This window comes from Lonchura striata, chromosome 20 (genome assembly GCF_050655825.1).
Source record: "Lonchura striata isolate lonStrDom1 chromosome 20, ASM5065582v1, whole genome shotgun sequence".
Classification (NCBI taxonomy): domain Eukaryota; kingdom Metazoa; phylum Chordata; class Aves; order Passeriformes; family Estrildidae; genus Lonchura; species Lonchura striata.
In genome coordinates this window covers 14,408,297-14,420,772 of record NC_140722.1, presented here as the reverse complement: position 1 = coordinate 14,420,772, position 12,476 = coordinate 14,408,297, and the positions used below count along the sequence as shown (strand labels likewise).

Genomic DNA, 12,476 nt, shown 5'->3' with positions numbered 1-12,476 from the left:
GAGCTCTGAGCTTCCCTCCTGGCCCCAAAGGCAGCACAAGTGGAGCCACTGACACCACACAGAACGTCTGGGGCTGCCAGGCCACCAGCACCTTCTTCATGCTGCATCTCAGGGCACTTCCACCCTGCATCCCCTGCCAAGAGCCTTCTCACACTGCACCCATCTTCATTTCACTGCAGCTGCCCCTGCAGGAGCTGGGGAAAGTTATAGCAGCTGTACATCCATTTTACTGGCTTTACCTCTCTTTATTCTGATCATCAGTCTGCCAAGGCTATGGAGATTTACATTTAAATGTAAAGCTGGACTGTCCACCAAATAGCCTTTGAAGCTATTAGCTGTGAAAGATAATCAATTGGGAATGGGCCCCTGCAGAGCACTTTTCAAGCAGAGTCATCACCAAAAAGCAATTTTGCTGGCAGGCTTTTTTTTTTTTTTTAAAGGAAAAAAGTCATGAGCATCCCCAGCCAATTAAAGTTCTATCAATGGCTGATCTCCACGATTTTACAACAAAAGCAAAATTTAACATTGTTAAGGCAAAGTGATTAACGGGATGAATCCTGAACTTTTTAGGAGGGATGAAGCAGCAAGGATTGGCAAATTTTTAATAATCCCCCAGCAATTTTATGTACTTTGAGAACCAGAAGGATCCAACGTGCCCAGAGACAAGGAAAAGTGCTGCTATTTAAGGTAATAAGTCTTACATCAGCCTTGTAAAAATTTAAACCCAAGGTACATTTTTATCACCTCTTTAGTTTTACAACTCTAACATGGCATCTCACATTGCTGTTCTGTTAGAACTGTGTCACCATTTGTACTCCCTTCCCTTTATTAGAATAAAAAAACATGTTTCACAAAGAACTTTAATCTATTAATTATGACTGCTCTGCATTATGCAGCTGAGCTTTATGCATTCCTGTTCTTTCAGATTTTCCTCTGGGCCATCAGGAGTTGTGCCTATCTCCAGGATCTAGCTGGGAATTTGCATCTCGCTCATCACTGAGGTATCCAAGTTATTCCCATCCTCACAATCTCCTTCTGGGGGAACCTTCTGCAGGTGGGGAGTCCAGCAGCACAGCCCCAGTGCAAACACTGATGGGATGATAGCTGATATTCCTGACACAATCACGAATTATGGGCAGTGATTAATCATGGCACTAAGTGCAGCCCACTTTGGGAGGAGGAAGCTGTGAGCTGTGCTAGGAAAAGGTGTGGGGAGGATTTTTTCCTTCAGTCTGACATCTAGAAAGTGCAAAGACAACCAGCAGGCAGAGGAGGGGAGGGCTCAGGGCTGGCCGTGCTCTGCCCCTGCCGGCCCAGGGCCTGGGGAGCAAAATGATGGAAAATTTTCTGACAGCTCAGAGCAACAGGGAGCAGGGTCAGCCTTGCTTTCAAACCTGACAGCACAAGGATTTATCAGCTTGCCTTCACTTTGGAGGACACCAACGGGAAACTCAAGCTGAAAATGTTGGAGGTTTCTCCAAGGCTTTTTTAGGTGTCTCACATCAGGTTGGATAAACGGGAAGACATTGATGGCAGGTTGTTCCACCCAGCAGCACAAGAAGGCAGAAATGCATCCTCATGTCTTTAAAATAAAACCGAACCAAAGCACAACAACCAAATAAAAATACCTCAAAACACTCTGCAGGCCCTCAGTTAATTAATTCCCAGATCATGTTCAACTTTTACCTACAACATGCAGCCACTCTCACTAGCCAAGAGCTTTCACTTTCAGAATTAAAGTTTACACAAGGTTTGAATCGAGGAACTAAAACAGCTCTGTCAAAGCTGAATCTGCAGTCAATGACAATTCTGGTTTTAGAGAGGCAAAGGAGCTCCTGAGGCTTGTGGAATAAACTGCCTGAGCCCGGGGTACAGAATTCAGGGGCACCCAGCAGACCCTGAACGTGGACACAGCTTGTAAAAAATTCACCTCTGCTTTGCCATGGCCGTTTGTCCTTCCCTACAACATTGTGAAGCCTCTAAAGACAGCACGTAACCAAACCCTGGATGTTTTATGAGTCCTTCCCCATGTCCAGCCACTGGAATAAAGACAAAGGCAGAACTGGATACCTGAGAGACAGAGAAAAGAAAGCTTTTCCTGCCACAGACTTTTAATTCACGCTGATACCTGAGACATCATTTCCTCAGGTCACTATAGAAACCTTTATCACCTCATGAAAGGTCACTGGGTAAGTGACAGGAGACATCAGTTTCTTGTAACAATATTGGTTTCTCTTCTTCAAATTTAAATAACAAGGCTAAAGATTTTCCAACTGGAGATGTAAAAAGCCATTAGAGTAGCCAGTCGATATTCCTGAAATTATAGGACAGAGGTTTTGCCGTTGAGGACACAGGAAGTATTTTTGCAGTCACCAGAGCAGCACAGTGCAAAAAGGATGACTGACTGTATTTTGACTTCAAACACAAATAAATAAAGAATCAGGAATGAGCATCCCCAGACAATTAAAGTTCTATCAATGGCTGATCTCCATGATTTTACAACATAAAAGAATAAAATAACGGTGTCTAAATTAAAAAAAAAAAAAAAAAAAAAAAAGCAGCAAGATTTTCCACTGTTCTTTGTAATGTAGAGAAAAATGTCCTGGCATGTCCCTGACATTTTAAACCCCACACAGAAGGTGCTTTCCAGTGCAGTCAGATGACAGCAGCAATAAACAGCTCATTCCCAAAATGACTGGGGAATATTTGGATTACAATCTTTCAGTAGCAAGCCCCACATGTATCCAGTATGAATTTGGTTTTCCCCCAGCTCCCAGGAGAGCCAGCTTTGGGCCAAATTCTGCTGCTTTTAGGCCTCACCTGAGGTGAGGACTTGGTGCCATCCACTCCCCCAGGAATCCCCCCTGTGCAAGGGACAACCCCAGGCTGGTTTTGAGCAGCAATCTCCCATTCTGATGCAAAGAACAGTTTAAGTTTTTATCAAAACCACCTAAAGGATACAGCACCACCGATAAAGTTTAATCCCGTGCTGTTCAAACCCCACTGGGGACACTGAGCTGGGGCTCAGTCAGAACCAGCCTCCCCAAAACACAGGCAAAGGTGTCCAAACACATTTTTCTTCAGCTTTCTTCCCTGTGGTGTATTCCTGCCTCACAAAAGCACAGGAGAAAAGCACATTTCAGCAGGTCTGCTGGAGGATCAGCTCATGTGCAGCTGGGTCTGGCTTTGAAAAGCAGCGTCAGGAACAGCAACAAACCCCAAAGGGCTGGGAAGGCCCAGGAGCTGGGGCTGCTTTAGAGGAAATGCACGCAGGTTTTGCACCTCTGCCTGCCCAGTTCAACTCAGATCTCTGAGCAGGCAGAAGTTCATCCCCAGAGAGGAGGGAGGGTGTGACACACCATCAACTCACACCTCGAACCCACGGGCAACCTGGGGAACAGCCTGTGCAGAGAGCAGAGCCTGCCAGGGCTGTGCTGGGTGGGATACCCAGAATTTCCCTTCTCTCTGAGCTGTGCTGGGTGGGATATCCAGAGCTTCCCTTCCCTCTGGGTGGGATATCCAGATTTTCCCTTCCCTCTGGATCCCTCTGGGCTGTGCTGGGTGGGATATCCAGATTTTCCCCTCCCTCTGGGCTGTGTTGGGTGAACAGCACTGAACACTGAGCTCTGCTCCTGGGCTCAGCACTTACCAGGGGAGTTTGGGGATCTCCAGGCAGCAGGAACAAAACCCCATCCCAATATTTTGTCCTGGAAAGCACCAGTTTGCTCCAGAGCTCTCTGAGGCCGTGGCAGACCTCTGGGGAGGGAAGGATAGGATTTATTTACCATGTGCTCAGAAGCAGGAGAGCTCTACAAGAGACACTTGTTCTGAATTACCAGGCTCCCTACTGGGATGGTTCTGCTGATAGCATGAAGAATGTATTAAGTGAACATCAGAGATGAAAACAATCTGCTCCTGCCAGCTCCAGAACACACAGACCATTACTGTCATACACAGAAACCAAGCCAGAATACTGAAGAGAAAATGGAAAAGGAATTGCCCCGTGTCAGCCTTGGCTCTCAGCTGGTTTTTTCTCAGGGTGGAGGAAGAAGTCTCTGCATTGTTCTCATGATGCAATCAGCCAAAGCAGGCTGGAGCAGCAGCACGAAGCTCTGTCTGTTCACTCACACCATTGCCTTATCTTTCCTGTTTATCTCTGAGGCCCAGTACCCAGGTTGGTCTCTAGAATATGACAAATGTGCTGGTTTCCTCCTTGAGAAGGTTCTGGAGGCTCTCTGAGAGCTGCAGCGCAGCCAGCAGAGCTGTGGCACCTGCAGTGTGACATGCACTGGAGGTGACACTGCTGGCCAAGGGCAAGCACAGAGAAGCTGCTTCAAACCAGCAACTTTGCCAAAATCCCTCGGGTTTTATCACTCCTCTAGTCCCGACAGCTGTACAGCTGGGAACTATGAACAGGCTAAAATTAATGATGAGGGAGCAAAATATTATCAATTTAACATATATTGTGAGGTTACGTTTTGGCCACGGGTCCGCTTCTTGCAGAAAAATTTGGGCATTTCTTTTTATCTGCAGCTTTTTTTCTTAAGTGAGATTTTTACAGCTGAGCTTTTGGTGAGGTCTCAAAAAGCTAAATTTTGAAAAGTTTTTACGGTGTTTAAAGAAGAGATATCATCCAGGAGCCAGAGCACACTCCAGAGCTTCCCTGGGCCTCTGGCACCACCTATGGATGACACGGAGCACTGGGAGTGAGGAAACCCTGCCTGCGATTAATTTCCCCGAGGATGGGGAAATTAACTGCTTTTAGTTTGTGGTACCTTTGCACAGGCGACTGCATAATCCAAATACAGCCTGAAATTCATTCATCAGAAAAATTCCCATAATAAATGATAAATAGAATAATACTTATTATAAATATATATAATAATAAAAATATAATAATGTATTACCATCTCCTTGCGTTCCAACCTGAATTTCTGCTGGAGTGAAAAACCTTGGATTCGAAGATTTTAAATAAAATTTAAATTACATTCTATCTTTTCCTTTAACACAAAAAGACCTAAACACTTTTACCACCCATGCACCTCCCAACAGGCAGCATCAAAATAAAAACAAAAGGGAAGCGGTGTTTGTAAAAAATATATTTCCAGTTGTTTTGCTTTTTAACTCACAGGCACCTCTGACAGCCATCACCACGCCAGAGACTGTGTTGTTGCTAACAAAGTTAATTACTACTGAGAGAAGGACACCATTTTTTGACTTTCTGAAAACAATCACCTGGGCTCTGCAGGAGCATTCCAAGTGCCAGGTGCTACCAATTGCTACCCATAGAGAGAGAGGAGAAGCCCCCCGGAGTTACCTGGGCTGCAGCAGAGCCTCCTCGGGGCTCAGCCAGGCATGAACGCACTCAGAGCCCAGAACTGAGAGACCTCAGCCCAGCAAACTGCAGAAGGGCTCAGGTTATTGTCTTTTTGGGTGAGCATCAAACAACGAGGCTGCTGTGGGGGTAATTCAGCACGAGGGGAGGATTTCTTCCTGCAGGCAGCACAGTACAAGAACCGTTCTTGGGGGTGTCACTGCTTGGGGACACTGGCAACAGCTGCCTTGATTTCCCAAGGAGCAGGGCCTGTGACTGCAGCAGAGGCTCAGAAATACAAAAATCCTCCCGCTCACACACAAGATGCTTCAGTGTACAGACAAACACAGAGTGGAAGGGGAAGATATTTGGCTCTGGAGGACAAATCCTGCGTTCAGCTGTGTGCTGTGTGTTCCTGCCAGGCTCAGCACTGCCCCAGGGGAGAGCAGTGCCCAGAGCAGTGCCAGTGCCCAGAGCAGCCTCATGCCAGAGCAGCCCCAGTGCCAGAGCAGCCCTAATCGGGGATGGAGTCAGCGGGACACAGCAGGGCTGTATGAGCCCCGCTCTGGATGATGGAATAGCCCTGCTTGGGGCCCTCAGCGTGGGAGGAGGAGGAGAAGATGGGCGGAGGAGGAGCAGCCGTGGACACGGTGATGCTCTGCCCGCCGTCGCTGACCACGGTCACCTCGGTGGCCCCGTCCTGGATGAGGGCGTTGAGCCCCTCCAGGTCGGAGCAGCTGATGCCGGAGCTGGCGATGAAGGCCTGGCTGGCGGGGGGCTCGTGGCCGGGGCCGGCCCCGGGGAGCAGGGCGCTGCCCTCGGCCTGCTCGTGGGCGGTCAGCAGCACGGCCGGCTCGGCCACCGGCCCCGCGTCGCCCGCGGCCACCGCGGCTGGGGCCAGCACGCTGACCTGGCCCAGCAGCTGCAGGCGGCCGCTGCCCAGCACCTCCTCCTGCCCCGCGCCCAGCAGCCCGGGGGGCACCACGTTCACGGAGGCGGCCTGCACGACGCCGCCGGCGTGAGGCACCTGGTGGCCCACGATGATCTTGACTCTGCCCTCGTTGTACGGGGCCACCTGGGCGGCCTGAAGCGGCACCTGGAGGTGGCTGACGGCGATGGGGGCGCCGGGCTGGCGGCCGGCGTCCATCTGCAGCTGCAGCACGGCCAGCTCGTTGTTCTTGGAGCCGTTGTACAGGCTGTGCTGCTTCTTGTGGCTGCGCAGAGAGTCCTCCCGCACGAAGGACGCCTCGCACAGGTCGCACTTAAAGGCCTTCTTGGCGTCCAGCTTGGCGACCTGCCTGGAGCCGCCCTGCTTTGGCTTCTCTCCTTCCTTCGTGTCTTGCTTCTTGCCCTTGGCCTTGTCGCCGTGGGCCTTGCGGACGTGCGTGGTGAGGTTGCTGCGCTGCTTGGTGTCGAAGCTGCAGAAGTCGCACTTGAAGGGCCGCTCCTTGCCGTGGATGCGCTCGTGCACCTTGAGGGCCGCCTTGCTGGAGCACGAGTAGCTGCACTCGGAGCACTTGACGGGCTGCTCGGGCTGGTGGCTGCGGATGTGGTGCCGCAGGCTGGTCTTGTTGCCGCACTGGAAGTCGCACTCGGGGCACTTGAGGGTGTTCTCCATGCTGTGCTTGATGCGCACGTGGGATTTCAGGTTGCCCTTCATGGCGCAGCGCACCTCGCAGAACTCGCACTTGTAGGGCTTCTCCCCCGAGTGCACCCGCAGGTGCCGCTTCAGGTCCGAGTTGATCTTGAACTTGGCGGGGCACACCTGGCACTGGAACGGGGCATCCCCTGCCAACAGAAGCCACAGGTTACACAGGGGACGCTGCTGGGATGAACCACAGCTGCCTTGTCCTGAGCTCCCAATGCATCCTCAAAGTCAAGAGAAATTTCGTGACACGGAATTATCACCTGGTCTGACATACTCAGATCCCAACCCATTATTTTGCATTTTCTGTATTTGCAGCCTGGTGTCACAACATGACCATGTTAAGGTGGAGCTCTGCTAATCCCTAATCAATTCCAGTGAAGGTGTTCTAAAGCCATTAAAAAAAAATCCAAAGCAAACTTAGCAATCTAAAAAACAACTAAATAACCTAAATAACTGCTCCCTTTTCTTTCTTTAACCTAAAAATACAGTTCTCTAAAATCCGCAAGGATGAACTCTTTAGATAGGCATTATATTGAAGAAGTGTAAGAATTGTGTTGTTAGGTTCTAAGAAACTCTTGGTGAAAGGAGGAAAAAGAAAGTGTATTTAGTTCAACAAGCATTTATCCTCTTTAATAATCAAACTGCAAATGGCTGATTTATTTTAGAAGTTAATATTTTATCGAGTTTGTGAGAGCTGTATAATTTTGCATAATTTGCTTATCCAGCTACATATGTCATAGGTTTAACAGAATATTTTTCAAATCAAGTTGTGGCCTACTGTGCTAATCCATGTATCTGTTTAATAATTGAGATACATGGTGTACTATCTGTATTAAACAGACTTTATTAATGAAGATGCACCGTTTGTTCATCTAGTTTATTGTACAGCCTCAGCTGCACACTCAGCTACTGAATTTTTATCTGCCTTGCTGATGAAGGCACAGTTCATATTTCAATGACTTAATTTTCATATACGGGGTAGCACAATATATATGAAAAAGAATATAGCAAATGCTGGTTCTGTTTGTTCAAAGAGTGGTCTACTCTGTATTTCTTTACATTTCTGCCCATCCCTAACTGACACTGCCAGGATTTAGATAAAAACTTGCGTGCGAGCGCAGGTGCATGGTGAGCTGGCTGGCGTAGGGGCAGATCTGGCACTTGAAGGGGTGCTCGTTGGGAACTCAAATCATCCCTTTTAGGGGCTCTGACCACTGATAAGTGACTTAAAATCACCTCTGTGACCCCCAGCCCTCACAGAGCAGAACCCCACCTGTGTGCGAGCGCAGGTGCACGGTGAGCTGGCTGGAGTTGCGGCTGGCGTAGGGGCAGATCTGGCACTTGAAGGGGCGCTCGTTGGAGTGGATGCGCTGGTGCTTGTTGAGGCTGCTGCTGTCGGCCGCCGCGTACTCGCAGTGCTTGCACTTGTAGGGCTTCACGCCCGTGTGCGAGCGCGTGTGCATCTTCAGCTTGTCCTTGCGGCTGAAGCACTTCCCGCACACCTCGCACTTGTGGGGCTTGTCTCCTGCAACGGCAGCACCCGCACGCTCAGCCCTGGCGTGGGCAGGGCGTGTGGAAAGCACACAGCACACACTGAATGCTCACCTGGAAAGGGACTCGTCTGTGGGGCTGCAGGCAGAGCTGCCACAGACAGCAGAGCTGCCACAGACAGCAGAGCCTTTGGAGCCTTGTCCCTTTGCAGCTCCGAAATTGGGAGCTGAATCATGGAACTGCTTTAATATAAAGCACAGCAGGTGTGTGCACTGCCACCACACTGCACCCTGATAAACTTCTGATTAATTCAGAAGTTAAACTGTGCCTCCAATCAACCTCCAGTGTTCCAGTGCCTCAGCTGTGCCTAACAGGGCATGTCCCCAACAGGCAATTCCTCAGGACACTGCTAGAAAGTACAGACAGCTCTACATCCTGCTTATAGAGACATTACTTCATAGGAAAAGGGCTTTTGTGAAAAGCTGAAAGGGGGAAGCCAACCCAAAAGAAAATACAGGAACATAAACCTGTGTGCGTTCGCCGATGACGTTCCAAATCCTTCATACCATAGGAAGTCTTGAACTGGCACCCTGAAAACAGAAGGATAAAAATCATTAAATTCAAGGAAAATCTAGCCAAATAATAAAAATACATTAGCATATTCTGGACATGTTTATTTTCAACAGCATTGTCTTTAAAATTCACTGTTAACAGGAAGTTAATTCCTCATCTTGTTCACTCACATCTGCTTCAAACAGTGACCAGCTCACCTGTGAATTTGAGATTTCTAACGCTTCCTCTTAGAGGCAAGTCACTCCAGAGCTGCTGCAGGCACCAAATCTCCTGTGTGCCACTAGAGGAAAGCTGTGCACGTTGAAATGGAAAAGAAGGAACAATCCCATCTCACCTGGGTACAGGCAGCTGAGTTTCTTCAGGGGCACGGAGGAGGAGGATTTCTTGGGCCTCGCTTTTGGTGGTGTGGAGACGACAGCAGCAGCTGGAGGCTCCGTGCTCTCGCTGGGCAGGTAGGTTTGGTAGCCATGCTCAAAAACAAACTCTGGGGCAGAGACTAAACACACATAACACTTCATGCGACAGCACTAACTTCTCTAATCAGATAAAAAAAATCTAATTATTGTCTAGTTTCATGAATTCTCTATTCTGTTTTTTTCCCAGCAACATTTCTGTCTCTATTTACCTGGGGGAGGAGGAAAGGAAAAAGGTTTTTCTCTTCCAAATACCAAATAAAGATATATTTGTTTTTCAATTCTGTGTTATAGCCCAAATGAGAGAAAAAAAAATCATTATTTATATGGCAAATGTTGTCAAAAGGCATCACACAAATTATTTTTGTATTGTTGAAAAAGTTCAGCCTCTTTCAACTCTACTGTTTTTAGCTGTTACTCACAAGAATAACAGGCGAAAATATCTCAGCCAAAGTAGCAGCTTTTAAATCAATTGAGCAACACTTTGGCCCAAAAGGGCAAATGGGTAGAACTGTCCTCATTTTAAAGATGAGTAAATATGAAGCAGAAAAATGACTCGCCCAAAACCCACACTGAGTTGAGGGATTATAATACAAAAATTCCTGGAAGTGGGCCCTGAATTCAGTTTGTTTCACTGCTCTTCCAAATTCTCTGCCTTAACCTGTCTATCCAAATTAGAGTCAAATAAATTGGGGTTTAGTAAGGTCCCACACCAAAATAAAACAAAACTATATATAGAAGAGCAAACCTTCACACACGGAACAAGATCCCAATTTTATTTAAATGTCTCCAGGATCAGGATCTCACTCGAGTCTTCACACAGGCAGAAATTTTGAGTCATATTTTTCCTGCTAATTAGTTGTGGGAGCAATGTTAGGGGATGTAGTGTTCTCACATAAAAAGGTCTGGATGGGTGCCTGATAGCAATTCTGTGTGTGTTTTCCATCTAGAGCACTCTTAAAAAAATTAAAATGCATAGTAAATTCAGTATTTTTCATAAGTATCGACAATTTTAATTAATTTGCACAAGCTGGTTCCACAACAGATCAGACTTGAGCAATTCTCTGAGAGAACTTATACCTCAATTAGCAAATTAAGCAACTGTTGTTAGGACAAACCCAAGAAGGCAGCACAGGACTATTTCATTTCCTAGGTTACACGACAACTGATGTGAAAATGCTATTTCAGCTGGTGATGGGGACACAGGGACAGAGGGCTGGCACCTGGCAGGTGACATGGTGGTGTCTGTGATGATTTGGGTACCTGTGATGGTTTGGGGGTACCTGTGATGGTTGGATACCTGTGATGGTTTGGGGGTACCTGTGATGGTTTGGGGGTACCTGTGATGGTTTGTGTCTCGGAGGCGATGGTCCTGCTCGTGCTCTGAGCCTGTGTGCTTGGCACGGTCTCCTCGGACACGAACTGGACGGTGCTGGTGGCGCCGGCCGTGGCACTGGTGAGCTGGCAGCCGCTCTGCTTGTGCCCCACGAAGGCGTCCAGGTTGTTGAACTGCTGCTTGCAGATGCCGCAGATGTGGATGTCGGGGGTCAGCTCCACCAGCACCGTGGTGCTGCCGGGGACTGCGGGGACGTGGCACATTCAGGGGACGTGGCACACTCAGGGGATGTGGCACACTCAGCATGTCTCAGGGCATGGCGATGGGTGACACTGCTCCGGGTGGCACAGGGACACCCTACTGCCCAGGCACCCCGAGCTGGGGACACTGCGGGACCCCCAGGTGGCAGGGATGCATCCCCAGCGGGCACGGGGTCCCGCGGGGGCACTTGCCCAGTGGCTGCGGCACCACTGCAGGGAGCCCTCTTGGGACACAAGGACAGCACCCAGTGACCAGGGATCACTGCTCGGCACACACGGACAGCACCCAGGGAGCATGGAGAATCCCCCAGCATCCATGGACAGCACCCAGTGACCAGGGATCACTGCTCGGCACACACGGACAGCACCACTAAGCGCCCAAGGAGCGTGGACAACCCACGTGGGCAATACCCCAGGATCCACTGCCCAGTGCCCATGGAGCATCCATCCCCAAGATCCACGGAGCACTGCCCAGGATCCACGGACCACCGGCTGGGATGCATGGACCAACACCCAGGACCAATGGACCACCGCTCCGGCCGCACTGACCCTCTGCTCGCTGACCCCTCCGGCCACACTGACCCCCCAGCCCCCCTGACCCCCAGCCCCACTGACCCCCAGCCCCACTGACCCTCGCTCCCCTGACCCCCAGCCCCACTGACCCTCACCCCCCTGACCCTCACCCCCCTGACCCCCAGCCCCACTGACCCCCAGCCCCACTGACCCTCGCCCCCCTGACCCCCGCCCCGCTGCCCGCCCCGGCCCCGCCCGGCGCTCACTCAGGTTCCCGGGTTCCCCCCCCGCCCCCCAGCCAGGTTCCCGGGCTCCGCTCCCGCCCGTCTCATGCGCTACTCAGGTTTCGGGGCCCGGGCAGGCCCCGGCTCCCCCGCGCTGGCGCGGCGCGGGCCCCGGAGCGCGCATGGCGCAGCACTTACACTGCACGGGGCCGGGGAAGGCGGGCGCCGCCCCCGCCCCGCCGCGGTTCATGGCGGCCCCGCCGCCGCCCGCTGCGCGGGCCGGGCCGGCCGCACCGCCACCGGCTGCGGCTGCGGCTCCGCTCCCCCGGCTCGGCCGCCGGCGGATGTGCGGCAGCCGAGCATGCTCAGTGGCGGCCGCGAGGCTGCGGCGGTGCGGCCCCGGGCAGGCACGGCCGTGAGGCGGCGGAGCGGCGGCGGCGAGCCCCGGGCTGGGGGTCCAGCCTAAACCCCGGGCTGGGGGCTGCAGCCTAAACCCCGGGCTGGGGGTCCAGCCTGAGCCCCGGGCTGGGGGTCCAGCCTAAACCCCGGGCTGGGGGCTGCAGCCTGAGCCCCGGGCTGCCAGCCCGAGCCCTGAGCCGTGCCCGGTCCCAGCCCGAGCCCCGGGGCTGTGCCCGATCCCAGCCCGAGCCCCGGGCTCTGTCCGGTCCCAGCCCGAGCCCCGGGGCCGTGCCCGGTCCCAGCCC

The 12,476-nt window shown here is 51.3% G+C and overlaps 1 protein-coding gene across 2 annotated transcripts; it reads right to left on the bottom strand.

Annotated features, from left to right (window-relative positions):
• Positions 1-5,082: 5,082 nt before the first annotated feature.
• On the bottom strand, positions 5,083-12,124 carry ZFP64 (ZFP64 zinc finger protein). Of its 2 annotated transcripts, XM_085558308.1 has the most exons (7): positions 11,971-12,082; positions 11,447-11,527; positions 10,780-11,019; positions 9,361-9,522; positions 8,981-9,043; positions 8,236-8,487; positions 5,083-7,102 (listed from the first exon to the last, which is right to left on the bottom strand). In XM_085558308.1, exons 1-7 carry the CDS (start codon positions 12,020-12,022, stop codon positions 5,829-5,831), a joined length of 2,124 nt encoding a protein of 707 aa, XP_085414434.1. In that variant the 5' UTR covers positions 12,023-12,082; the 3' UTR covers positions 5,083-5,828. The 2 variants fall into 2 exon arrangements, with proteins under 2 accessions (XP_085414434.1, XP_085414435.1); XM_085558309.1 differs by lacking the exon at positions 11,447-11,527 and having other exon boundaries at positions 11,971-12,124.
• Between the last annotated feature and the right edge of the window lie 352 nt (positions 12,125-12,476).